This window comes from Marmota flaviventris, chromosome 12 (assembly GCF_047511675.1).
Source record: "Marmota flaviventris isolate mMarFla1 chromosome 12, mMarFla1.hap1, whole genome shotgun sequence".
Taxonomy (NCBI): Eukaryota; Metazoa; Chordata; class Mammalia; order Rodentia; family Sciuridae; genus Marmota; species Marmota flaviventris.
In genome coordinates this window covers 78,756,816-78,784,689 of record NC_092509.1, presented here as the reverse complement: position 1 = coordinate 78,784,689, position 27,874 = coordinate 78,756,816, and the positions used below count along the sequence as shown (strand labels likewise).

The 27,874-nt window shown below is 50.5% G+C and overlaps 2 protein-coding genes across 4 annotated transcripts in view; one reads left to right on the top strand and one right to left on the bottom strand.

The window, feature by feature from the left end:
• The window catches only part of Ppp1r12b (protein phosphatase 1 regulatory subunit 12B), a 203,693-nt gene extending 193,449 nt beyond the window's left edge, over positions 1-10,244 (top strand). For all 3 annotated transcript variants that reach the window (XM_027945641.2, XM_071600174.1, XM_027945647.2), the window contains one exon: positions 2,958-10,244. In XM_027945641.2, the coding sequence (XP_027801442.1) occupies positions 2,958-3,044 (87 nt within the window). In that variant the 3' untranslated portion in view covers positions 3,045-10,244. The remainder of the gene's footprint in view (positions 1-2,957) is intronic.
• Positions 10,245-18,131: 7,887 nt separating this feature from the next.
• On the bottom strand, positions 18,132-27,107 carry Syt2 (synaptotagmin 2). The gene is made up of 8 exons (XM_027945710.2): positions 26,930-27,107; positions 25,881-26,047; positions 24,332-24,451; positions 23,739-23,906; positions 23,271-23,438; positions 21,490-21,607; positions 20,416-20,549; positions 18,132-18,338 (listed from the first exon to the last, which is right to left on the bottom strand). The coding sequence occupies exons 1-8, from the start codon at positions 27,105-27,107 to the stop codon at positions 18,132-18,134; spliced, it is 1,260 nt and encodes a 419-aa protein (XP_027801511.2).
• Positions 27,108-27,874: the final 767 nt, after the last annotated feature.

Sequence of the window (27,874 nt, the reverse complement as noted above, 5' to 3'; positions counted from 1 at the left end):
CCTTGCTGACCCCCACTAGAAGGAAAAATGAGATAACTAAGCCAAACTGGCAGTGTGATCAAGAGATTTTTCACCCTGCCCTTTTCTTTGTTTGTTTGGTTGGTTGGTTGGGTGGGTTTTTTTAATAATAGTCCCTGGAGAAAACTTACCTCAGCATGTAGTGCAAGCCACTTACTAACAAAATAAAAGTATTTAACTCATAGTTGAGTTAAATACTAACAAAATAAAAGGGAGGATTCCCTTCCCACCTCCCATGTAGTTGGAAGCAAAGAAATTGAGGCAAGACTGATCTGAAACCCTCTTGCCAGCCTTGCCCTGGAGCTATCTGAAATTGAAGGCCCCCGTGTCCCCTTTCTCTTTAACACTTTTCTCAGTAGGCTATAAGAAGTAATATTTGAGGAAATCCGTACTTATTTGTCCAACTGTCTGTACCTCAAACTGTGGTAAGCTAGAAATCAAGAAATTATGAAGCTGAGGTTCAGAGAGTTAAAATGATAAAGCTTTGTTAACATCCTCATATAGTGCTTTCACATATGTTCTTATTTAATCATTCTTTAACTTCAAGAAAATATCAGATAACACATTCATTTCCCCTTCTCTCTTTTGAGAGTGAGGTTTATGAGGCTTCCCCCCCTCAATTTCTACATTCCTCTTGTACTTTTTGACAATCCCTTAAGATATCAATTGTAGCATGTTGCAGCTGTGAAATTGCCTTGTTCAATTTTTTTCCCAAGGAATTGAGTTCTTAATGTAGAAATAAATCACCAAAGCTCAATGAGTTGTTTGTACATTAAAAAAAAAAAAAAGGCAACTCAGTTCTGATTGGACGAGACACTAGGCACTGAACCATAATCCACTGCCATGTATAGCTTCTTCCCGCCTGTGGAGTCCTGTCATGGAAATATGGTTTTCATAGTCTCACCCAGCCTGCAGTCCACAGGATGGGACATAGGAAAGAGATGGGAAGGTGAAACACTGTGAAGCCACCCTGGGCTGTTTTCTGAAACTGATTAAGATGAGTTTCTGAGCACTGGATTCTGATGGGTACACCTGCAGGGATGGAGGCATGAGGAGGCAGCCAGAGCCTTCCTGGTTGAGTTAGAGGGAAGAAAGGCAGGGTCAAAGGTCTGGAACTTTCCTTTGACATTTTCTGAATGAAAGTCATCTATGTAAGGCCTGTAGACTGTTTGCCCACCCTCCCATATTCATGGGCAAACTCCTAGTGGCCCAGAGAGTACTCAGTATCCAAAAGCACATTCTAGATGTCCACACACCCCCATACTCTCACCTCCTGTGGGCCTCGCCACGTCCCTACCTTCTGAGGGAGTAGAATGGTTTATACACACAAAAATGGAAATGCAGAGACGTGGTTTGCCTAAAGTAATACAGATCATTAATGGCGAAGGCAATGCTGGGCTGTTCCCAGACTGAGGCGGTTCCTGGGGTTTGGGGTTTTCCCACCCCTGCCTCCACCTGTAATGAAAGAATGGTCTTTGAAGCTGGGCACACCTGAGACCAATATCAGCTGTGCCACTTAAGTAGCCTGACACCTTTGTCTAGTTATGAACTCTTCATTCCCCCTCATTTGTAGAAATAAGAATAGAAGTGTATCTCAGATTCACGAGGCCCTAGTGAGGCCCAATAGCACACTGCCTCCCACCTCGGAGATCCTGGGGTTTTCCTTTTGTTCCCCTATTACAAATTCTTTTTTTTTTTTTTAGTTGTTTATGCGTGTATGCTACACGTCTGTGCATGCACAGGTGGACTTTATGTAAGTAGCCTGCCTCCCTGCAACGCTGAGGGAAAGTTAGATTCCTAAGTAGTCGTAGCAGAGGCAAGCACTAGAACTAATAGGTCTCATAACACCTGGGCCCAGGCCACCTGTTTCTGAGGGTGTTGCCTGCCACAGGGGTCCTTTAGGTTTAAATGACTAATAATCCTGCAACATCTGCACTGACAGCAAAGATGTCAATTTCTGTAGCCTCCCTGGCGAAGAGGTACTTACCCTCCAACCTAAATCTTGCTATCAGTGAGGCCCACACATAAAACTACCTTTATCAACAGTCCATTAGGCTGTTTCTAATGCATAATGTATTTATCAAAGTGCTTTGATGACGTAATAAAGACTTGGATATCTAAGCTGGAGCTTACTTTTCCTTTGATCCACAAGATGGGCAAACTTCCAAGATAGTAGAATTAATAGAATTGAATCGCCACCGCCTCTATCCTTCTATAAGCATGTGTTTCCTGGAATTTTAACACTATCTCCTAAAACTGCTCTAAGGCCTCTAGGTTTTTCTTGATAACTATCGGTGGAGAGTATGCCTAGTGTCCACTGTGTGCCTAGTGTCCACTGTGTCTTGCAGCTGTGTGACCACATCTGTGAGTTCCCTGGGTTTTAGTGATTGAAAGTGGGTATGTGTAGTATAACCATTGAGATTTGGTGGAAGGAGGGCCCTTAAATCATCTTGTGCACATGGCAGAAAAGGCAAGTTCTGTCCCTCAGCCTGCATTCTTGTTTTTCACTGGCTGTGAAGCAGTGTCCTCATTTAACTCTTTTGGATCACCAGCAACTCCTTTTTGAATTCCTTCCCTATGTCCTCATTAGCCTACTTTGGCACTCTCCAGTTTATCTAGACTAGAGGTGAGTTCAAGGAATAATTGAAAATAGCCATTGACTCAATAGAGTAAAAGGATATCTAGTGTGGAACGTGAGCCTGTGTTACTAATCTGCCAGCTCAAAAGGTGAGGGGCTGCGATCTCTCTAAATATGAACACCACCAACTGAGTAAGTAGGAAGAGTCAATGGAACTTTGTTTCTGGGAGAAGGGGGGATGACAGCTCATTACATGCACGTTCTCAGAAGGCCCTGCTCCCCTGCCAGCCGTGCCTGGTCAGGAGGGTAGGGGAAGCAGTTGTGCCAAGTTCTAACACACTTTTCGCTCTGTCACCTACAGGTGTTAACAGAACTGAAATCTGACAACCAGAGACTGAAAGATGAAAATGGCGCCCTCATCAGAGTGATCAGCAAACTGTCCAAATAGACAAGGCTCCAGGTGTGGGAAGGCATCTGCTGCCCTGCCCCTCATTTCCAGCCATTGCCTTCCAGCCAAAAGAAGTGAATGTTTTGGTGGAAGGAAGGACACTTCTCTCTGACCCTCTTCAGTCACATCCTCTGCACTGTACATTTTCTCTGCACTCTCAATGCCCTGTTCCTCCCACACCCTCACCCCAAGTTTTATGACAGTTTTAATTGAAGCATGATTGTGATCATTGGAGCCATCTGGAAAAGGCCCCATGGAGCACACCAAGCTCAGCTATGGACCCAAGCTTCCTGCTGCTCTCCTACTTTGTCCACATTGGATTTGGTCCAAACACATAAGACATGCCTAGCCTTTATGCTGACCCAGTATCCTTTAATATAAGTGAGTCTTGTGGTACCACTCCAGGTTCCTGTCTGGGGTGCCAAGAGAAATGGCAGGATGTGGAATTAATCATCAGCCTCTGGAGCTGTGTTTCTTTGGAGTCCACGGGGACAGTGACCGCACTGAAGCTCTCTGTTCTTCACCTCTCAGGAACTGACTTATATTTTTTCCTCAGCAATCCAGAGCCATTCCTGACTAGTCTTAACCCCTCTTCCTCCCTCATGCCTAACCTTTATCCAAGGCACTGATGGCCCTGGCCTCACTTATTCCTCTACCTTCTATCCTTTCGTTCTTTCTCTCCCACACCCTTGCCTCCAGAGCACTCGACCTTGGTTTTTTGTTTTGTTTTGTTGTGACCATTGTGGAAGATCATTACTCTGGAGACTAGAAAATCATGACTCTTGTGCTTTGGGGTGGCTTCATGAGCCCTGTATATAAAAAGCGAGACCATGGCAGAAGTGTCAGCCTGCTATTCACATCTCCCACTTATCTTCCCCCTGAAAAATGGTTTTTCTTATTAGAAAATCTGGGCTCCTTATTAGAAAATAGCTCTTATTAGAAAATCTTATTCCTTATCAGAAAAGTGGATACCCCATTCTGCCTGATCTCTCTTTGATGAGGGAGTTTTCCTCTCTTCACCTGGTGCCTCTTGCAAATGAGATATGAAGTCATTGCAAGGAGACCTGTAAGGTGGGGAGGGCAGACTGTTGGGAGCTGGGCAGAGGGTAGAAGTTGAAATACATATTTGGTGAAAGGAAAGTATCTGAGGACACTGAAACATGACGACAGAGAAGACAGTGTTCCACTGTGCTGTGAGAATAGTGGTGGATTGGATTGTTTCTGGTGGTTAGATTGAGGGAAGAGATATTTGCTTTCTTAGAAGTTATCAGGAGACATGGCTGCTTGATGAGGTTTAAAGGGAAGAAGTCCTTTCAATGCATGATGAGGGTCATGGAATTTTAGAGTGGCAAGGCCCAGAGGTCATTTGGTCCAGCTTTCCATTTTTGTGTCACAGGGACCCCTGCTACCACAGGTTTGACCCATAGTTAAGTGGCTGTGCATTTAGTACTTGAGGTTTGAGCAACTCTAATAACCAGAGTTTCTCCTAAGACCAGCTGAAGTCTGCCTGTAGGCCGTGTCTACCCTTCATAGCTCCTTGAAGTGACAGCACTTCAGATCCGTGTGGTCTCTTCTTCACCTGACGTCAAGCCCACACTGCCCTAGTCTTTTCAGTCACTCCTCATGTGACATGGTTTTCATACCTGTCATCTTGGCCATCCTGCTTTAGACAAAACAGCCTTTTAAGATATTGTGCCCAGACCTTCACAGAGTACTCCATAACCCCAGCGCATAGTTCAATCATTAGTTCTCCAGAAGACAATTAAGGCATATAGTATTTGCTTTTTGGAGGAGTTGCATCCCTTGGTTCACCTTGAGTGTGCAGGTCACTTAGAGCCTCATTATAGGGTTGCCAGTGATACTCAGTGCTGAGAGCAGTCTGTGCTACCTCTGTCATTGTCTTCTGAAAGTGGCAGTGGTGTTCTCGATAGTCCTCTGAAATGCCCATGTTCTTTACTCAGAATCTATAATTCAGGAACAGTTCCAGAATAGTAGCCATGCCTCATCTGGCAGAACCTCACTTTTAGAGTATATAAGATTCTCTCTTCTGTTCCTGTCTCTTTTTTTTTTTTTCTTTTTTTTTCCAGGAGAAGCTGCTCCTATCTTAGTGGGGGCATTGTTAGCTCAATTCTCAGGGAATGCTGGATTAGAGTGAGAAGTACCATATCTTCCACTGTAAGCATATCCTTCATTCCGGGGAAAAGAAATCAACAAGGATTGGCTAATTGATTCTCCTGGTGCCTCTTAGATATGGAGGAAGTGGAGTTGATTGCCTCTTAAGAAAAGAAAACCAGATTATTAGGAAACATTTGTTATTCTTCTCAGTTCCTTAGACCGAGTAAAGGAATTGCAGAATTCCCTCAGATCCCTTTGTGCCTTTTAAAGTGTTGGAGGCAGGTTCTCAAAACTCTTGGATTGGTGTCTCTCCCCCGCTGCTCTACAGCAGCCTTTCATGTCAAAGGTCTCTTCTTGCCAGGAGGTTTTCCTTGTGTCAAGAAGTTTACAAGCTTTTTAATCTCAGGAATACTGGATTCTATGGCCAAGAACTCAGAAAGTGTGAACCATAGTTCACACTAAGGTACAATTTCCTGAATTCACTATTTCGGGCAATTGTTCTTATGCCATTGATTTTATTAGATAACATTCTGAATCCTGGTCTCCTATAGAGAATAAAACGTCCTTTCTTCACAGCTGTATTGACTGGAAGCCATACGAGGTGCTGGGTGTAGGCCTTTTAGTAGCAAGTTACCTACTGTTGGTCTCCTCAGTCTCCACTGCCCTCCGCATCCTTGCCTGCTGGTTTGGGAACTCATGAGCACCCCAGCAGCTCAAGCTAAGTGAGTAGCAGCAGGCTGGCCAGCAGCGAGAGGCTCAGCTCTGTCGCTTCAGTCTTGACAGGAAGACTGTCAAGACTGTCTGGAAAAGAGAATTTCTCAGTTCAAATTCACACCCTCTGTTCCCACTGACTTGATATTTTTCAATAGCCAAGCCACACCTTTGGGAGTAACGATTGAGGATTCCAAAGATTCTCTGGCTAAAGTTTGCCTATTTGTCTTTCAGAGGCTGCTGATCCTTTTCAGATAGCCCAGTCCTTTTCAGAAGCCCCAGGTGTGATGACCCCAGCCCCATCCTAATCTCTAGCATAAGGCTGTGCATATCTCAGGGTACAGCTACTAACGAATCTGAACAACAGACATGTCCCAGGTGTCCTTGGAACACTCGATCGATTCTCCACTAGGCCAATCTCATTGGCTATCTCCTAGACACTCCCTTGCTCTCTATCCAGCTGTGGGACATTTGCATTTCTCTTCTGGGCTTTTCCATGTTTAAGGAGATCTAGATGCATTTGATGCTCTCAAGGCCGCTGGTGGGTTTCATATCTCTGTTTGGAACATTTCACCTCTTCTCCCTACCCCAAACAAAGCATGTGCTTATTTGACAGTTCTACCAGGAAGCAAGGAGGCTACAATCCTACTTAATAGCTGTGGATCCCACACAAAACTGGGTGAACTACCAGCTGCTTCTCCGCTAAGAGCATTTAACTGATTTCAGAGATGAGGAAGGAGAAATTCTCAGCCATGCACTTTGCTGTGCCTCTGGATGTCTGGCAACTTTGCAGCATCTCTTAGCCAAAGAAAGACACCATCTCCTCTCAGAGAAAAGCCAGTTGTTTCTGGCCAGGCCACTGTGCAGAAGGTCCCCACAGTGTTGGCACTCCTTAGGAGATGGGCCTGGGTGAGCAGACACCTGGGGAAGAGCAGACTGTTCCACGTGTTGCGTTATTCTGCTTCCAGCCACTTCACACCTTAAAGGGAGGCCTACAGGTTCAGCAACAAGGCCCATGGAAAGGGGGAGTTCCTGTCTGCCCCAGCAAGTGAGCCACTACTGCAGCTTAACAGTGAGGGATCACCAGGAGTCCAGTGTCCTTCTCTTCTGGATACCACCAGGGCCACTGAACCCCATCATTTATGCCCACACTGCACTTACCTTGGCACACAATCTTGTCAGTCAGAGGTAGTCCCTGCCCAAATCTAAGCCCAGATCTCTCTCACCATTCTGATTTTTAAGGCAGGTTCAGACCCCTCAAATATTTGGATTCCTGTGACCTCGTAAATGAGGCAGCTGTGAGGGGAGAATAGGCGACATGAAAGGGTAAACCCCCAGGAGCCTGAACATCAGTGCTGGGGCCAGCTCTTGTATTAATCGTGTGACCTTGGGCAAGATTACCTTTAAATTCTCTTGGCTTAAAATTCTGTGATTTATTCATTCTTAGGAAGAACAGAACATTTCTTATACTTGGAATTTCTGCTTCAAAAATTCCTTCTTTCAACTTCAAAAATTCAAGAGCAAAAATTCTTGTTTTCTTCCAATTCAGACTGTTTAACATCAGCACGTCAAGACTGACTTCTCACCCTTGCTGGAAAGCGAGTTTGGTATTAAGGATAATTGAGTGGTGTTGCAATTGCTTTCCCTCCTAATGTTTTGGTAAGAATATTAAAACCTGCAGAGGTGGAAATTGGAGCTCATAGGGAAATGGATAGAAAGTAATTTGTTGTAGGCAGCCTTCAGACAAATTGTTTTAATAGGAAATAGAGCTGCCGCTTCACAGGTCCTCAACCACCTTTCCTCAGCTTCCTCAGACATGGCCTACTCTGCCTCTTCGCCCCAGACAAATTGATTGCATTGCTGCTTAGCACTAGCTGGTCCCTGGTCTTGAACTCTGTCTTGCAACAGCAAAGGAATTTTCCTCAGTAAAAAAAAAAAAAAAGAAAGAAAGAAACTCAACCATTAGTTCCTTTGAGCTCCTCTGGATTCTGGTCTCTCAGAATTAGGAAGTTCTGGTTCTGTTCAAGGCAGGCTTTCCTTTATAGCAGGTCTGCAGACGAGACCAGCAAAGTCAGAAGCGTTTACAAACCACACTGCCATGTTGCACAGAGCAGCACTCAGCTCTTGCAAGACTCCTGTGGGTCTAGTGTGAGCCCAGTGAAAGGGCAAAGACCCTGGGTGGGGAGGTGGCCCCCAAGCAGCATTGGAAAAGAGACAGACAGGGCTTTGAACGTGGAGCAGGGTAGAGGTTGCAAGCACTGGAGGGAAGGAAGGAGGGAGCAAAGCTTCAGCGTGGAAATGAGCTGTGAGCTGGTGACTTTATCCTCAGCCTCCAGCTGAGCTGAGATTCTAATCAGCTTCCCTAATGGGTATTGACACTGCTCAGGAGGAGACCCTATCAGGGACAGGTATTGATCGCTGTGTTCTGATTAGATTGGAAAAATAGATCAACTTCACTACAGCCCAGGAAGTCATTGCCACAGCTACTAAGGAATGAGGTGTTTTTTGAAATCTGAGAAAAAACAGCAGAGACTCTTGACCTGGCAGCCAGCTGCAGCACAGTGAAAGAAGATGCGCTCACTTCTTAAGAGCGGACGTCGAGGGTCAGAGTTGAACTGAGGAATGGCTTGCAACCCAATCTCTGGAAGCCTGCAGAATTCCTGGGGAAGAACAGTTGATAAGAAGCAGGGGTGTCTAAAGACCACAGCACTGATGCGTGTTCTGTCTGGCCTTCCTTACAAAGGTTTGACAATTTGAGGGTCCTCTTCTAGTCTGAGTGCATAGACATGTACATGCTAGCTCGGAGCTTCCAAAATGAGGTTTCACATGTTCTTGATTAGAAATGAGAACTCAGAAACCAATTTTATTCAAGTGTATTATTCTATCAGTTCATATTTTTTGCCTTCCCCCCCCTTCCAGTCCCCCAAAGGACTTTTCTCTCATCTGTTTATCATTTTGGACTGTGAATCTGCCAGAGTGATATTTTGTTATTTCTCTTCCAAAATTTCCCCTAATGCTGCCAATAAGATTTTATGTGGGTGGCCTTTAAGTTGACATCAGGATGCTCTTATGTCCTTCCAGTAAACATACTTCACCCTTCCTCTCCCTTTCATCTTCCTCCATGTTCTTTTTCTTTGCTTTTCTCACGTGGACCTGATGGTGCTTAAGAAAAAGAGGTGTTCCCTAATCAGCCAGGATTCCTGGAGTTTCACATCCAACAGCCACCTCTGCCACCCCCCTTCCCATTTCAAAGCTTGCCAACTGTGCTAATGGCCCCTCATCACCCTTAGAGTTCCTCCCTAGCCTGGCCAAGGAGACCAGGTAGCATGTCTGGTTTATCCCGTCTTTGTCCTGAGAGAGCTGACTGGTTCCAGCTTAAGGCAAAAGTGTCTTCTCTGCACACCTGGACGGGCCTGGCAGTGCATCTGGCAGCGGCAGCTCAGCCCACTTCTGCCTGCAGGATAGTGGATTCGGGGAAGGCATGTAACTGGGGAACCTGGTGAGAGCCTCTGGTGTGGTCCCGGGACAGAGCACAAATCCTGAACAATGGACTTGTGAGGGTCAGCATGAGCTCGACTCCCCCAAAGTACAACTGCTCTTGCTGTCCCTCCCCCAAGACCAGCCGACTTCAGCTTGTCCTCTGGTGCAGAGGGCCAGGTGAAGAGAAATTGGGGGGAAAAGGACACTGGGCGGCAAGCTGCAGGGGCACGGGAGGGTTCAGGGAGACACAGCCATCCAAAGCACACCCTTTTCTAGCCAGCATCCCTTGAACTCCCGAAAGGTTGGACACCACCCAGCTGGTTCCTGAAAGAGGCCAGACTTCCCCAAGGAGGGAAGGAGTGTGCTTCACCTTGCCTCCCTCTTCTAGGAGAGATGTGGCCTCTTCTCAATTGAGTGGTTCAGACTCAGGCTTTGACTTTATGGTTTTCTCCCTCTTTTCTTGCCTCTGCCCCAGACAGGGGTGAAAAGAGTTCATAAGAACCACCCTGGTGTCTCCACACTGGTCCCACCTCAGTGACAGCACCGTGTGTCTTTACTCTTTCCACCCTTCCTTCCGCACCTTACTTCCACACCAGATGTAAACTGTTCTTCAGCTGAGGTGTATGGATTAACTTCAGTCTGTTGTAAATACACCTGGGGAGGGGGCCATTTCGGGAGGGGAAGCCGGATTTGCTTTGTGAACTGAATGTATTTTTATGCAATTTTGAGTGGCCTTTCAACCCTGAGATATGGATGATTTTGTTTTACTGGTTGTTGTTATATAGCATTAAGTATTCTGTGTTTGAAAGTTTGGTAATAATATTCACATCTATATGATGCCTGTAAACACAACAGTATTTATAAATGAGTAAATAAAACTGTGTTTTAACTTTGTGCAGTGAGACTGATAGAATGTCACATCTGTCAACGCCCCTCCCCATGCTTCCTACACCTCCCTCCACTTGAAGGTCTTTTCTCAGGACAGCCACAAGTGAGTGGCCAGCCCTAAGGACAGGTCTCTGAGAGCACCAATGTATTTCCTTAGTGTGTCAGGCCCAGGAAAAGCCGAGATCGAAGGTTCAGCAGAACCGTAAGAAGACATCAGGGTTTCAAGTGACCAAGAGCAGGGTTATTTCCTCAAAGGCAGAACGCACCCATGACGAGGGTGCTGAGCCCATCTCATGCACACTGACCTCTCATACTTGGGCAGGCTGTGTCCAGAGAAGAGGGGCCTTGTTTGGGCTCATGCAAGTCTCTGGGCACCACCTAGTCCTCTGCTGTACACATACGGGTTTTCTCCTGGGTCGTTTGATTCAAGAGATCCCAAACCTCTCCCTAGATCCAAACTACAAATGCAGTTAACTTGGGGGTTACTGGAGGTTAAACCCAAACTCCAAATGAAGGAGCCCAGCCCAGGGAGGAGCCGCACAGGCGCTGGCAGGGTTTGTGGATGGGTGGCCAGCCAGGACTGCCCTTGGGCAGCCAAGGTTCGGGTCTGGTTTCTCCATCCAGCAAACCCTGTTCTGGCTCTGCTAAGCCCAGTGTTTTCTGCCAAGCGGAAATCCCTGCTCACTGACTAAAAGGGAGGTCAAGGAGGGAAGATTCTTTTCCCCTTCTGTCACCCAGCTGTTTGTAGCCCAAGCAGCAGCAGAAAACACACATGATGTCATGGTTGAAGAGTTCAGATCTGTCCTGAGGCCCGAAACAGGCAAAGCAGCATGTCTGATGCTCCCAGACCACAAATGTCATCTTCCTCTCTGTGTCCCCCAGTGGGCATTGAGGTCTGCACAGACGGTCTCCTCGCAGTCATGAGGCCAGTGCTGCACGAGGAGGGCTGCAGTATGTGGCCTCCCTGCAGGAGAGCAAGGAGTCACACTCCCGGCCAGGAAATGGTCCAGCGAGGAGCCCCAGTCCTGGGCTGAGAGTGCCCCTCACACACCCGAGCCACCCAGCCCATCCCACCTCAGGGACTGAGGCAGCAAGATGGGGTAGACATGCCAGGGTCCTGGCCCTTGCTCGTCACTGAGTTGGCCCCATCCCTGCCTTGACTTTGCTGCCCCTCATGCATTTGGACCTGACTTTTGAGCAGGTGGCAACCCTAGAGGACAAGTGCCACATGGCATAAACTAACGAAATAGGCTGGCCTGTCTTCAAAGTGAAGAGACAGGTGGGGTAGGGCTTGAAATAGGAGTCCAGCCCCTTCCTGGTCCTAGGGACAATACTGCTCCCACACTTTCCTAAAAACTTTTTTTTTTTTTTTTGCTACCACGTCCCTGGCCCTTTTTTATATTTTATCTATTATCTAGAGAGAGGGTCTCACTAGTTGCTTGGGACCTAACTAAGTTGCTGAGGCTGGCTTTGAACTCACGATCCTCCTGCCTCAGCCTTCTGAGCCACTGGGATGACAGCAGTGCGCCACTGCACCGGGTTCTTTTCTAAGAACTCTGAAGCCCCAATGAAGTTTCTAACATTTTTGCCTCATTAGAGTCAAAGACTTCTGGAATTCTTTCTTTGTAGTGGAGTAATTCAAGAATCTGTAGAAATTCTCTTTTCACACTCCCACTTCAGGGCCAGCCTCCTTGTCAGACGTAGGCTGGCTCTTCCTAAGCACGGCTCTACTGGAGGGGAATTCCAGGATGTGGGCACCCTGCAGTCTCCCAGGGGAGGATCCCAGCACCACAGCCTTCCCCAGGAGGGCATCGGGCTTCACCAACCAACGGTGCCCATCTGGTCTTCCCCCACTCGCAAGAAAGGAATGGGACTTGGCCCCTTGGGTGGCTTCCGGAAGGGAGTCACTAGACTAGAGGCCAGAGCCTCAGACGCAGCTGGTCACCCTCATGCACAGTGCTGACATGCACAGGGGCAGCTCCTGCCTCCCCCACCCTCACCATGGCCGGTAGAAACAACTACAGACACCCCCCACCCCCGGGTTTCTTTCAACTCATTTCTTTAATAAGGAGACGCAGCTCATTACAAAATAACAATTTGACAAGAGATCAGACAAGAACAACAGAGTCCACATGAGGGGGTGGAGGGCATTGCCAAGCGGGGGCAGGTGGCGAGGGCTGCACGTGTGTGGACAGGAGGGCTCCTGGTGGGGCAAGATGGTCCAGGGTGAACTGGGCCTAGTTTTCAACTTTTCAGGCCCCAGGGTTTTTAGAAAGCAACCAATCAAGTCCTTAGATGAGCAGGGTCAGGGCATACTGGTCATGCTTCTCTAAAGAGGACCCCCTAAAATCTGGGTTGCTAAGGGAGGCACAGCGGAAGCTCCCTTGCCCCCCTCACGGAGGCTGCCCCCTCACCACAGACCCTCCCTCCAATCTTGCCTCAATTTCCGTGTCTGTGGAAAGTGGGAGGGACCAAGAGAGCTGGCCCTGGGATTTTTGTGTGCCCGGGTGCTGTGGTTTGTAACTGGCAGGGCTCACTCTGCCACCTCTGGCCTTGTCTAACACAACCCGCCTGATTCTCCTCAAGCTCTTCTCGGCCCGAGGCTTCCTGGGTTACTCGCATGCATCACCGCCCTCCTGTGCTCTGGGGGCCTGGGGCTGCAGGCTGGGGACTGCACTTCAACCAGGGACCTTGGAAGGCTTTGGGCCCCTACTGCTTGCTGTGCCTGGCGGGGGCTGGGGGAGCCAGCGTGAAGGCCAGAGCCCAGAACACACCTGTTCTGCCAAGGGTCCTCTAAGCTATCCATAACCACCACTAAGCTATCCTACCCACCACTTCTGGAGGAGCCTGGCAGCCCTAGGGCCACCACACTATTGGGGTGCTCTCTCTCAGACTGCAGAAGGAAGATGGGGATAAAGCCTAACCCACTACCAGCCCTAGGTTTCCCCCCACGAGTTCCTCCTCCATTACCCTCTATGGACCCTGACACCTCAGTGGCAAGTAGGCCAGGCTGGTTGAGGACCCAGGTCGTAAATGGAAACCCGACCACAGACTGAGCTGCTGACTGGCTGCTCCTGAAACTCTGGGTTGACTCTGCAGGGCCCCCAGGAAAGTAGCAGAACTGTGGCGTCCCACCATGCACCGTCAGGGTGGAGATGGAGTGGAGCCATCAGACCACAGCCAGCCAGGGACACCTCCCAAGGCCCCACCAGAAGCCCTGGCCACCATCCATCCTCATGACACGGGGCTGAGGAAGCAGGAGGGGAGGACAACAAGTGAGCCCTTCACAAGTGTTCTGTGGGGAGCCAGTCGGAGGGACATGGGGGCTCCTGGGAGGGCGGAGGGCAGTCTCCAGCAGAAGGCCCCCTTTATGGCTTTTCAGTTATTCAAACAGCGGGAGGAAAGGAGCCACGCCACACACGGACACGGAACACAGAAACAGTGGACACCAGACAGCAGGTGGGACACGGCGCGCCTTGGCCCTGCCCATAGATGCACCGCAGACGGGGGGCCTTCGGGGCCATGGTGTCCTCCAGCATCTTCTCCAACAGGGCCAGCACCAGGGCTGGAAACCCGTTCCCATCCCCTGACAGCTCCCATTATGGGATTCCCACTGGGGAAGGGCGGGTGTGGAGCTGGGGACAAAGACGTCACACAACAGAAAAGAGAAGGAGCAGCCTTGACCAGTTCTGTAAAATAGGCCTGAGGTTGGGGGACCGAGGGGACTCTCAGCGTTGCCATGCGGCTATTTACAGAAGTTTATAGACATGCATCTTGACTCAACAAGATTCTGTTCGTATGTTTATAGATAACTATTTTCTTTTAATATATAACTAAATGCACATGGCAGGGGTCGGATGAGGCTCAAATGGCTTCAAAAGGTGCTTTTGTTGTCGCTTAAAAAATAAAGTATATTCATGTATCTTCAAGTCACAGTGTCCCCTTCTCAATATTGCATTTCAAAAAATAGGTTAGGTCAAATCCGTGGTGACCAACCTCTGGCCCCCTGGGACTGAGCAGGAGAGGAGGGATGTGGTCATAGGATAGGGTTGTCAGACACAGTACAGGATGGCCAGTTAAATTTGAATTTCAGATAAACGATGAACCATTTTTAAGTATAGTGTGTCCCAAATATTGCCTATGACATCCTTAAAATTGTATTGTTTATCTGAAATTCTGAATTCGACCATCCTATATTTTTACTTTCCAAATCTGGCACTGTATATCACGGGACTCTGTGCCACAAGGATAAGGGCCTGCCACCACCCATGGCTCTGATGAAAGGCCCCAACCAGCCTGAGGAGGGAAAGGGTGAAGGCAGAGGGTAAGAGGGCAGTCACTGGCTCCATCTCTTCCTCTTGAGGTGGGACAGGCTCTCTCTACAGGGTTGGGTGAGATCAGAACTGAAGACTCAAAGAATAGCCTAGAACATTAAAGGAACAAGGAATCTCTTGCTCCCGCAGCCAGGGAGAGCCTCTGCTGTCTCCTACCCACCCTGCCCTCACCCCATCACATAGAAGCCAGTTTATGAGAGACCCTGCAGCCACCCCTCTTCTCTCCCTGAAGCTTGGGGCCAGCAAAATCACCCAAATCTGATTCTGCAGAGACACACGCTATGTATGGTTTCTTGATTAGAAAGAAGACCAGGACCTGAAACTGTGGCCTGATCCCTGTCATCCAACCTCCAGCCAAGAAGCTCCAGGACCGTGGTTTCTCCTTCACCCCGAGCACCTGCTCAGCCTCTCCCAGGCCTCAGCTTCTGCTTCCAAACTCTAAAAAATCTGCCCATAGCTTTGGCAGAGTTGGTTTTCCTTCTACATAGATGATTCAGGGAGAAAGCAGCCTTAGCCCTCGTCCTAGTTTCTGAGTGGCTCTGAGTTTGGATTTTCATAGTTTCAGTCCCTCTGTAAAAATGCTGCTCTCAACTAAGTACTTTCCTCTCTCTGGAACAGACTTTGGAATGAAAACTCATAGCCCCAGAAGCATCCTGAACCCCTCACTAGTCAGACACCTAACTCTGTCCTGATTAGCTCTCACACTCCAGGACCCTGACATCCCCAGGAATAAATCCATACAGCAGTCGGGGTTTAGAAGGATGCTCTGTGGTTAGGCTTCCTCAGCTGTCAGCTATAGAAACTTTCCAGCATTAGCATGTCCCACCTGCTTGTGGACTTCCCCTCCTGTTCTGGGAGCTCATCAGGACCAGCTGGGACCTGAGGGAGGACACGCTCCCAGCACCCACCGTGCTACCAGTAGAAGCCTCAGCAGCCTGTCCCCTCCAGGCTCCGCTCAAGGTGGGCTCTGAATAGGAACTGTCCAGCCTCTATCTCCAGGCCCAGGCACACACGAAACACCAGAGGTTTCCTTTCCTTCTCTGTTTGGGAAGTGGTAGATCTTAGGCGCTAGAAGGGTTAAATGAAGCTCATGGGCAGAGAAGAATCCCAGGTGGTAGGAAGTGGATTGGGAGAAGGCAGAAGAAGGAAGGTCAAGGGGGTGAGATTGACAGGGGGTTTCCATGAATGAGGTTCGCGGGGACGTAAGTGAGGAAGGACCCTGAGAAAGCACCAAAATGCCTCAGCTCTGGGGAGGGAAGAAGAGTCCAGTGACTTCTGATGTCCACACCAAGACTCTGGTACTCTGTGGCTACCTTGATTCTGAAGGCACCCTATTGTCCTACAGTTTTTTACCATGACCACAACTCTGGTCCCAAGGACCACTGCTCATAATCCTTATCAGAGTGCTACCTTCTCATTGTTCACACACACACACACACACACACACACACGGAGTATAAAATGCATAACTTCCCATGTACCAAGGGCCACTGGTAGGAAGGGAAGGGACTCTAAGAGAGGCAAGCCAAGTCCTGCTTCCCGGTCTGTTTCTGCTGTAAGTGTCCTCTCACTCCCTGCTTCAACCAAAAAAAAAAAAAACCAAAGCCAAGCAAAACCAAATTCCTTCCTCCCCCCACTTTTTTGAATAAAAAGACACTCTGCACCTTCTCTGTGCTGGGGCCTCAAAGCCTGATTCACTCCATCACCATCTACCTGTGTCAGGTACCTACAGGAAGCTGAAGTGGCTCAAATGGGGCAGGAGGAAAATTCTGCCATTTTTTACTGGGAAAGAGAGTGATCCCCAGCCTCCTGGAGAAGCTGTGATTTTTCTCTGGTAGGGAAATACCAAGAGCCTGAGAGCTTTGAGGATGGAAGAGAGAGATTAGAGGAAGGGAGACAAGGAGGGCTGGCCTCTAGCCACATGGGGGCCTGACTCTCTTGGCCATGCTGAAGTTTTGGAAGGGAACTCAGTGCAAACCCGACTAACATATATATGGCTTTTTATCAATGCTAGGGACAAAAGGTGAACAGGTATGGGACACAACTGGGCATGGGGTAGAAAACCTGGCACAAGGCTGGGAATATAGCTTAAGTGCTTGCCTAGCATGCAGGAGGCCCTGGGTGTGATCCCCAGCACCACAAAATAAAATAAAATTGATGAAACACTGGTTGGTCTCCACCCATTTCAAATGAATGGCATTCACATCTTGACATTCACCGAGAAAAGTCTCTCTGATGAATGGAAGGCTGGGGCCTCCTCGCACGTCTCACTGGGCCACTCTAGCAATCCATAAGCCAAGCATGGAAAGCAGAGGGCCCAGGGAGCAAGGAATAGGAATGGAAGGAATCCCACTGCTCCCCTCTGTACCGTCTCAGAAAATCTCCAGCATCTGCCCATCATCCTTCCCTTCTAACCACCCCCTTCTTACCTGGACCTCAGGGAAACTAAGCACATTTAAGCCTTCCTTTTAACGTTCTCTGGCTCTGTACAGATAACTGTCTTCAGACAGTGTTGATCCACTTAGATGCAAAGACAAACAGAAGCAAAAGCATCATGGAGAACAAGGGCCCATGAACCGTGCTGCTGAGACTCTGGAAAGGGAGAAAGTGTGTTTCCCACTAGTTGGGGCAAAGATCCGGGAGCTTAAGCTTGGTCTTTCAGGGTAACAGGACTTCTGTTGCTTCATAGTTCAATGTTCATTGTCAGCAAGAGTGAGATCCTGGGACTGACGGTCCCTGTGAAGAGTCTAACCAATCTAGGGATAGTTCATTTCCATGAATGTCCCAGAAACCCCACTTCTGGGGAAACATGATTGACAGGAGGAAGTCTGTGACGGCATCAGGGGTCTGGTCCTAGTTCTGGACACATCCAGTCCCCACATCTTGCTGCCTCCCAAATGTCCACCCAGAAGAGTATGAGGGCTTCCAGCCTCTGACTGGGATTCTGAGCCTTCTCCGCCATCTGGTAGACCATGTTCCACTCAGACAGTGGACTTTCTTCATCTCCTCATGTCCCTGAAGAGCCTTCTCTTCCCACAGAGGATCACTGTCTATGGCTCATCCCAGGAATGAAGAAAAATACTCAGACACCCACACACTCACACACTCACACACACACACACACACACACACACACACACACACACACACACACGTTGGCTACTGTGTTGCCTTGGCTGTTGCAAAGCAAGATGTGCTGCCATGTTGTTGGTCCAGAATGCACAAAAACCAGGAAGCGCTGCAACTTCCCGCCAGGAGAGGGCCTCACCCAGGGTGAGGCTTGAACAAAGCTTTGAGAGAGTGAGGGGGAACCGGCAGGGCATGCAGCGACCGCAGCTCCTGGGACGACGAACAGAGCCAGGCTTCTCTTCCACCTCTTAGGGGACTCTCCTCACACAGCCATCAAAGGAAAGTTGGTCTTGAAAAAGAGAAAAGGAAGGAAAAACAAGGACACAACCACAAACGATGAAGAAAACCTCTAAGGTCGCATAACTGAGGTATTGATAGCTCTGGATCTTGTCAGTGTCCATCAAGGGCACGGGGTCCCAGCCTCGGCCATCTACTTATTCTTGCCCAGAAGTGCGTCCACCTCCTCCTCCGGCTTCAGTGAGTGCCACTGGGCAATGGGCCTCCGGGGGTTGGCCAGCATGTCAGACCAGTGTCGCAGCTCTGTGCCCGTGGCGTTGCTGCCCACAAAGATCTTGCCGATGGCTTCATTCTTGCCCAGCTTGTCATAGTCCAGCACAGTGACCACCACCTGGACTTTCTGCAAGGGAAGCCAAAGAGGGAGGACGTTGGAAAGTGAAGACATGGAATTCCAAGTCCAAATTTCCCTCCATCAACATTTACTCCAAACAATTGGGAAGAAAGGCCTCCCTGGGCTCCTTACTGCCTTCCATCTCGGGCTCCCAATAAGACTGAATTTACATGGAGGCAAAGGCCACACCTGTGGGGACAACCTGTGTTGCTACCAACAGCATTTTGTGCACCACAAAAAATGCTCCAGGCACTGTCAGTACTTGCAGAGGGGATGGGAGAAGGAAAAGATGAATTTTACTTCTAATGACATCAACATGCACATAATCAAAAAATTGCCCCACAAAGTAATAAAGGTTATGCTAGAGAGGGGAACACCAGGTACAAGGGAAACTCAGAGGAAATGACAGTCCTGCTTGGGTCAATACAGGAAGGGCTTCACAGACGGCAGAAAAGAGGGAAGAGAGTTCCAGAAAAGAAGATTAGCCTCAGAGAGGGAACAGAGACAGGAGAGTGCACTGGTAACTGAGAAACAGAAGTTCAGATTCACTGAAGTATAGATTGAGACACAGGAAGTGAGGTCAGCTGGGCAGGAAGTGAGGTCAGCTGGACAGGAAGTGAGGTCAGCTAAGGAGTTTTCACTTTATCTATCAGTCAGATAAACAGTAGGCAGCTCCTGAAGACATAAGAGAAGGGGTGGCATGGATCTGTTAGGAGAACCTGGCCCCGAGGTGGGAGGAATGGACCTGATTGCAGGAGCACCCATTGCTAGGGGTCTGCAGGGGTGTATTAGTGAATGTGAACCAGGACAGTGGGGATGGGAAGTCAGGGCCAGACCAGAGAGGTATTTAGAGGAGAGAATCAAGAGGACTTGGTGATCATTTGGACTTGTTGAGGGGACAGTCAATGCCTTTCTCCCCTCTCCCTACCAACTCAGGCTCATCCTTTAGGGCAAAGCTTTCTTTGCAAAGCCTCCCCTGAATCTTAGGCACACTGAAGCCACCATCCCACGGTGTTTTCTGGGCCCTTCCCACTATGAGGGCCTTGACACCAGGTCTGTGTCTTCTACACACTTATTTCCCCAGCCACTAGCAAGTGCCTGGCACTTAGGAAATGCTCAGGAAATATGTTGAGTAAATGGGAAAAGAAAAAGGACTGGGGTCTCAGATGAAGCTCAGGCCTCTGACATGGGCCACTGGGAAGATGTAGGGTCATTCATTGAAAACAGAATTTAGCAAAGCAGGTTTGGATGGGATCAGGGAGGGAGAAGACCATTATGTTGGCTTTGGACTTGTGGATTTGAGATGCTTGAGCCAGGATAGTTCACATCTGAAGCTTTTCATTGTGAAGATTCCTCTTGGGATCACATCTATTCCCCTGAAGATTCCGTAAATGACATCATGGACACCTCAAACCGGACAACTTCAACTCTGAAGAGCCCCTTGGCACTCTTGCCCTTCAAAGAGGGAGAAGAGGGGAAAGGACAGCTCCCCTGAAGAGAACCGCCCCCCTGCAAGCCCCTGCATCTGACTTCCAGCCCAGAAGGGTCTGTGTCTCCCATCTTACCAAGTCCAGATCCCAGTCCCACCCAGAAGTGGAGAAAAACAAACCTCATCTGTGTACAGCACTTTCTGGTGGGACAGAAGGGAGGGAAGGAGGAAGGGAAAGAAAGAAAAGGAAAAGTGGGGGGGAAAGAGGAGGGAGGAAGAGGTTAGAGGGGAAGATGGGAGCAGACTTAGGAAGCAGGGAACATGGGGGCAGGGATGACCAAGGGAGGATGGAAGGGAAAGAGACTATTTCCTTCTTAGTCACTTCCAGTCTCACTGGTGTCACCCCCTGGCCCATATGTACAACCATGTCCTTCCAAATTCTAAAGGAGCCGTCTGTAGAATGTTTTTAATTACTTTATGTTCATCTCCTCCAAAAGGGAGACCCTGGGGAAGAGCCCCCACGTGGCATTCCCCCACCAGAGTGACACTCCTCCATGGTTGGAGGAAACTCCTGGGTGAGTCCCCTGCCCTCCACCTGCCCATACTCATTTGCCTCCTGGCCCAGCTCTGCGCCTGAGGTCCTTCAGGCTCACGCACCTGGATCTGCTCAAAGGGGATCTCAAAGCTGAAGGACTCGTTAAAGTAGGGGTTCAGGGTCTTCTTCTTCACCGTTGTCTTCTTCTTCTTGAGCCTCTTGCCGTTCTGCATCAGGTGGATCTTCACATAGGGGTCTGTGGCGGGGAGAATGCCAACCCAAAAGGCTCCCTTAGCCCACGTCCACCCTCCCAGGTACCCAGGGCCTCCATGGAGGATGGGGGTGGGAGTCTCCACCCAGCTGAGACCAGGCCCTCAGAAAGCCCTGAGGCACAGAACAGGAAACCCAAAAGACACAGAGGATCCTCAAGGCTGGCAGTAGGTTTCACCTCAAGGACCAGTTCTGACTGGTTGCTTGTGGCTTCCTGGAGCATCACATTGAGGAAATTTCTGCTTCTAAGTTAGGCCTCGTGAGAGAGTATGGGGCTCAGCTGGTGATGACTGTGCTAGGCAGGGGCACCTCTGCCTAGTCCTGATCCTGCCCAAGCCCATCTTCCCAAACTTGCAGATTCGAGAAAGTAAGACTGAAGAAGGGAAATAACCCACCAAAAGTCACGTACTGGCTCAGTGACTGAGTCCAGCACAGGCTGATTCTCTGGGACAGCACGGCAGAGACAGGGGGCTGTACCTGGTGATTCAGGTGTCGGTCCCATTTCTCACCAGGTAAGTCTAAAACTCAGCATCCGCCATGTATGCATGGAGTCCCTTGCCAGGGGAGAGCCAGCAGAGCCTACAGCCTCTCCTGGAAGTGTCCCCAGTGGACACAAAGTGGGCCTGATGGAGAGGCCTACTTTGGGTAGGCCTCATCCACTTCCTAAACTTCCCTGGGAGAAGCAAAATCCTGTCACAACTCATTGAAATCTCTCTGATTCTCTGTAGCCCACAGGGCATGGCTGGGGAGCACTGGGAAGACACCTCAGACAGGGGGTCAGAGCTCCCCTGCTCTGAAGGGGGACACCCAGGTCCCAGGACAGGAAAGACCTCCTCCTCCTTTCTGGAGTGTGCAATCTCCTGGGGTTCTGGGCTGTGACTGGCTCACTGGTGCCACCCAATGGCAGCCAGAAGCTCTGCATGTACCTGAAAGGCCACCCACATCCATCTTCTTGAGGTTCTTGGCCTCCAGGATGCAGACAGTGAGCTTCCCGGCTGTGGGCACGTAGCGTAGGGAGGTGCAGATGTCGCCCAGCTTCTCTGGCTGTCCAGGGAAAGAAGTGGGACTCAGGTCACCTCAGCCATCCCACTGTCGCAAGCATGGCTGACCCCATCTTGTAAACACTAGCACATCCATGTTGCCACCTCCGTAAGTCCCCAGTCCCCACAGCTGTGATGGTTGAGAAGGCCCTTCAGTGTCTGACCTCAGGGTCTCCTGCTGCAGTTCACAGCTGCGACCTGAGGAGGCCGACGGGTGAGTGGAAGCTGGGGCAGTGGGACCAAGCAGACCTGGGCAGGTGTGGGAAGTGCTCAGCCCCTTCCCCAGGCCCAAGCCAGGTGGGAAGGGCAGGAGCAGATGTGAGGTCAAGTGTTCAATCTCAGGGGAACTGAAGACTGCATATCTCAGAAGTCTCCTCCTGAGCCATCTCCCCTGGCCAACCGTTCCCCTTGCAGAGTGGTTTATGCATGTTTATGCAAAGCACTTTTCCTCCTCCTCCTCCTCCTCCTCCTCCTCCTCCTCCTCCTCCTCCCCCTTCCTCCCCCCTCCTCTGCTGGGAGCCATTAGCCAAGTAGGTATGACAATTTCCTTGCCAGCGTACCCCATGTTGCTTAGTGGAAGGACTCGTGGAAATAGGACATTTTGCAGTGACATTGAATGTAGGTGACCTTGCTCAAGGACCAGGGCGGATTAGGGTGTTCCCTGTTTAGGATAATCGGGTTTAGGGCGTTCCAGGTTTAAGATTATTCCTGCTGGGAATAGGGCGTATCCTGCTGCCTGAGTTCCCCTTGAGTTCTTACGGGATTCAGACAGTATTTTTTGGGAGACAGAAGCCCAGTGGAGGTGGATTTGGGAAGAGAACGTGGATTTCCCCAGAATGTGATTGTAGACGGCTGATGTGAGTTTGGGAATAAAGAGTTGCTGTTTGAATCTACAAGCTGTGTGGTGGCTCGTGATTGTGTGCCCAGCCAGACTGCGGCATTTGTGCCCAGCCAGACTGTGGCACTCCTCCTCCCCCATCCTCCTCCCCCCTCCTCCCTCTTCCTCCTCCTCTCCTCCCCCCACTCCTGCTTCTCCTCCTCTTCCTCCTCTTCCTTCTTCTTCTTTTGTTACTGGCACTGCCGTGTGTGTAGACAGGCAAGGATTCTTTGCGACCCATGAGAAATGGAGATTCTCAGAGGAAGATGGTTTCTTCAGAGTCACACAGCACTCTGGCATTGAGGCCCGGATGAGGACTGGGGTTCCTGATTCCTAAGGTCTCTGCTAAAATGGGGGTTTGGGCACCCGGTCAATGCTTAGTGAATATGTGATGACTGAAGGAAGTGTCCTAGCAGTCGTTTGAAGGACAAGCTTCCGTGCTGAGAAAACTTTAGAGTAAATATGAACCTTCCTGGTGGGTAAACTGAGGCAGTCAGTGGTCCCTGGCCCTAAGTGACAGCAGAATCTAGGAGAAACAGTAATAATGACTTCCTTATTTGGGTGGACAATACCAGGCGCTTTACACGGATAGTTGATCTTCACCTTGGAGTCTAAAGGAGAGAGTCCACACCCAGAGAGTCTCAGCAACTTGCCCAGAGTCAACAGCCAGGCATGTGGAGCTGGACCCTGACCCTGGAGGCCTGACTCGCCGTCCACCCTGTTCCCATCATGCTGAGCGAGCCAGCAGTGGCATTTCCTTCCTCTGGGCCCGGCCTACTCCCACTCTCACCTCCTCCTTCTCTCCGCCCTGCAGGTCTCTCCACTCCTCGATGGGCTGGCCAAGGTCCACGGTGTTCATGGGCACCTTTACCTCTCCAATGATGTCATGTTTGGAGAAGCGGTCAAAGTCATAGATGGCCATCACCAGGGTTTTGCCCCCAAGCTCCTGGTATGGCACCTGTCGGGCACAAGGGGATCAGAAGGCGAGGCTGTGGGCAGGTGCCTGAACCCCTGCTCCAGCCATCCCTCGGGGCTCCCAGCAGTGCTCAGAGACAGAGAGGAGATGGGGGCCTGAGGGAACAGTAGGAGGGAGCCCCATCCTCCACAGAGGTCTACAGGGACTCCATGTAGCCTACACCTGGCCTGCCACTGTTGAATTGAGCTGGTCCCAGGGCCCCAGCCATGGCTAAGCACCAGGGAAAGGTCTGCAGAACTCAGAGGCAGGGAGCGGGCTTAGCCATTCTCCTGTCCTCCTCACCTTGAAGGTGAAGGTCTCATTGAAGGCAGGGTTCAGGGTCTTCCGATGGACTTTGGTCTCATATTTCTTCTTCTTGTCTGGAAGAAGGAAGACTTTGACGTAAGGGTCTGAGGTGCCGCCCATGTCCAGGGCAGGTAGCTCAGCAGCCTGCAGAACGCCCACCGTGAGCTGTGGAGAGACAGGGAAGGGCCTGAGTGCCTGCTGCCCCAGACCAGGTCCCGCCCCAGTCCTGGCCCTGCCCGTCCCTCCCAGCGGGGGCAGCTGGAGAGCAGGCCAGGCCCCTCCTGGAGGGCAGACTGGTCTCTATCTCCATCCCAGAAATTTGGAATGATGTTTGGAGAACCTGAAGTTGAGAGATGAGTTGCTTTACCTGAGCTTGGTGGGCAGGTTAATAGCAGAGTCCCCCTGGAACCTCCCCAGATCAGATGGTGGCCATGCCAGGGTTGACACCCAGGAATACACCCCCTGTGGCTTCCAACTTGCCCACTCCATGGAGAGGGACAATGTCCCCAACCTCTAGAATAATTGTGTCTATCCCCATTCTGCCCCAAGAACCAAGCCCCGCCTCGCCTGTCCCCGCCAGCCCCACCCACCTGGTTAGCCTGAAAATCATAGTCCAAGGAAAACTGCAGTTTGCCCAGGTTCTCCGGCTCCTTCTCCTCCTCCCCTTCGCCTTCCCCCTCGGTCAGGCCTGTCTCATTGTCATCGTCATCCTGGGGATCTGAGGGTGGGGAAATGGTTAAAAGGAGAGAAGAGAGCAGCTTGGCCCAGCAGGTGATGGGAACCTGGCCCCTCTGTGCCAGACCCTGAGCCAGAGCTGAGTGGGGCCATGAGGGAAGGTGGCGTGGACGCCGCTGCACCCCAGCCCACAGGCAGCCTGGGCAGAGCCCAGCCCTGCATTGGGAAGCCAGGCTCTGGGCTCAGTGGCTCTCTCCCCTCCAGGAACACAGTACCAGGTGGCCAGGTGCTCTGCCATGTGGTAGAGCTTGCTTCTGGAGGCAGGGGACTCACTTCCGTCACAAGAACATCCCCCCACACTTTCCCCAGCTGGGACCCCCCTCCCCATCCTGGGCAAGACATACCAGCAGGGCATCCCAGGCCAACAGGAGCAGGGCACGTCCACAGAGGAGGGAAGAGAGGAGAGAAAGTGATGTCAGAGAAAAGCCTGTGGCTCAAGCCAGCCCCTGATGTCACCGCCACAAGGTGAGCTCAGGACGACTAGGCCCAGGTCACTCTTGGACACACACACACACACTGCAGGCTTCTTCTGGCCTGTGTACACACGTGCACATAAGCACTCAAGACCACGATGACTTCTTGTCAAATTCTTGAGGCTGCCTCATCTTTTCAACCTCCATCCTGGTTCCTTGAGTGAGAGATGCCACCCCGTCACCCCCGATGAAAACATGGGGACTGTGATGCACACAGGGGCCTCTGTAAATTTGAGGCTTTGGCATATTAAGGGACCTTTTGAGGCTGACCAACACCAAAAGACAGTGTTAAATTAAATTATTATGATGCACTGTGCACGCCTGTAATCCCAGCGACTCAGGAGGCTGAGGCAGGAGGATCGTGAGTTCAAAGTCAGCCTCAGCAACTTAGTGAGGCACTAAGCAACTCAGGGAGACACAGAAAAAGAGCTGGGGGGTGTGGCCCAGTGGTAAAGTGGCCCTGGGTTCAATTCCTAGTACTAAAAAATAAATAACAATTATTCTGATGAGTCATGATTCCATTCGCCCCTGACCTGGTGCCTGAAGACCTTTTTCCCAGCTCATTCAACTCCTCACCCCAGCCCAGCCCAGCTAGATGCCTCCAAACAGGCACCTGCTGTCCTTCAGTCTGTCCTGGCGGGAAAACACAGGGTCACCTGCAGTGTCCTCCTGGTGATGGAGGGGTCTCTCTTGCCCTTCTCTGTTCCAGTGACTGCCTGGGATGGGGGCCTGGTTCTCTCCCTTTCCTTCTCAGGGATGAGCTCATGCTGTCACCTGGGTAAGCTCCCCTTGCCACTAGCAGACGGTGGATGAGGTTACCCTAGATGCAGCCCACAGAGCCCCGTGGAGTCTGCAGCATGAGCCAGCTTAGCCGTGGCAGCCCCGGAGCCACCCTGTGGCGGCCTGCAGATGCCCGGCCATCCTCGCCTACCTGGCCCCCCTTCATGTCCTTCATGTTCATGGCGTTCTTCATGCCTTTGCCCTTCTCCTTCTTGTTCTTCTTCTTCTTGCAGCAGCATTTCTTGCAGATGCAGAAGCAGCAGGTGAGGAGCAGGAGGCCCGCGACCACGGCGATGGCGATCAGAGCCCAGGGAGGCACTGCCCACAGAGAAGAGCCCCGGTCAGCACGCTGGGCCTCGCGGCCCGGACCCCACAGCACTGGCAAAACAGAGCCCATGACCCCCACCCCAACACCTGCACTGTCCCTTTCCCAAGCCACGTGTCCATGCGTGGTTTGCAGAGTTGCGGTGCTCGGGCAACTGTCCAGCAATGCCCGCTCTTCCCCAGCCTGCGGCTCTGGTGGAGGAGAGAGTGTCGGGTGCTGCTCAGAAGAACACCAGCTCGGCTCCATTAACAGGAGTGTGTCTACTTTGATCCTCGGAGAAGCTCACGCTGGAGCAGATGGACTGTCCTTATCACACCCGTGTGCAGGAAGAGTCCCTTGGCCCCACCACTAGTGTGGAGAGGGCTGACTCAGGGACAGAGGCTCTTTAAGGTTCTGGCCACCAGGAAACCTGGGCTTTGCAAGGTCAGGTGTTCCCGGTGGGGGTGGGCTGCTCTCCATGGTCCTGAAGCACCGGGTCTCACCAGTGTGGCCACCCCCCCAGAAACTGGGCCTGTGCACACAGCCTTGGCCAGAGTTCAGAAAGCAGCAGGGCTTTTATTTTCCATATTTCAAAATGAAGTGGTTTTACTATACTACCGAAAACTATGATTTCTACAAAATTTTTCCTTTTAAAATAATGTTTTAAGTTGTAAAATATTTTCCCCTTGCTAGGAGTTGAGGCACGTAAACTAATCTCCTTGGTCACCCCATTAGTTCAAGACCATAGTTCCCCTTCCTAAAGGGGTTCTGCAGAGAATCCAGGCTGAGACCCACGTTTCAGGAAGCAAACCCATCCCAGGGCGCCCCCGCCTGCCAGCTCTGCCCTGACCACAGGCCCCGCCCACAGTCCCCTCTCAGCCCCCAGGGCCACTCACAGGGGATCTTGTTGATCTCGTTGAAGAACTTGTCCTTCAGCTTGGCGAACATGTCCTCCTGGCTCTCCCCCGCACCCCCGCTCCCCGTGGAGTTGTCTGCATGGCCGACTGGCATCGGGGCAGTAGTGGTGGCAGGAGCCACAATGGGCGCCTGGTTCCTCTTGAAGATGTTCCTCATGGTGGCAGAGGGGACAGCTGGGGATGAGAGGGGAAGAGGGCAGGGTGAGCATCCAGAGACCCCGATGCAGAAAGCTCTGCCCAAAGGACCAGAGAAAGCTGTCTTAAGAGCTTGTGTGGACAAGGAAAGGGAAGGTGGGGGGTCTCATGAAAGTCAAAGGGAGGTCAGCAGAGTGGGAGAGGACCAGGGGAGGGAGGAGGGGAGGGAAGAGGGAATACTGGGAACGATATTGGCCAAGTTACCTCGTCATACTGTGTGCACGTATGAATATGTAACCACAAATCCCACCACTACGCACAACTATAATGCACCAAGAAAAATGCAGAAAAAATCCAAAAACTATTAATGGCAATCCCTTTAGAGTTCAAAGATGTTCTGCATAACGTTAACACCTGTGCAAAAACACAATAGCCATCATGTCAGTACATGTATATTCAGGAGCTGCGCAAAGTACTCTCCATGTATGACCTCGTTTAATCTAAACAACCAAAGTATTATTGTTCCCACTTACCAGATGGGGAAACAGAGGTTCAGAGAGGTTAGGAAATCTTCCCAAAGTAATTCAGCTGAACCAGTCAGCTCTCTGACAGCTTTGTCTGGCTCCAAAACCTAGAAATCTAATCTCTTTCCCAGATTCACTTAAATCTAACCCCGCAGCAGGCCTAGGGGTAAGGTTTTCAGGGAGGTCTCTTGCAGCTTCTGTCCTCTCTGACTTCCATGACAGTCACTTTACCTTGATTCTTTGCCTGTCCAAACAAGGCTCACGC

What these genes read in the sequence shown, in the direction of transcription:
- Syt2 (XM_027945710.2), bottom strand. Translation starts at nt 27,107, where the DNA reads ATGAGGAACATCTTCAAGAGGAACCAGGCGCCCATTGTGGCTCCTGCC. An exon ending in ATGATTTTCAGGCTAACCAG is followed by an intron (nt 23,907 to 24,331) that starts GTGGGTGGGGCT and finishes GTCTCTCCACAG; the next exon opens with CTCACGGTGGGCGTTCTGCA. An exon ending in ATGAGACCTTCACCTTCAAG is followed by an intron (nt 23,439 to 23,738) that starts GTGAGGAGGACA and finishes TGTGCCCGACAG; the next exon opens with GTGCCATACCAGGAGCTTGG.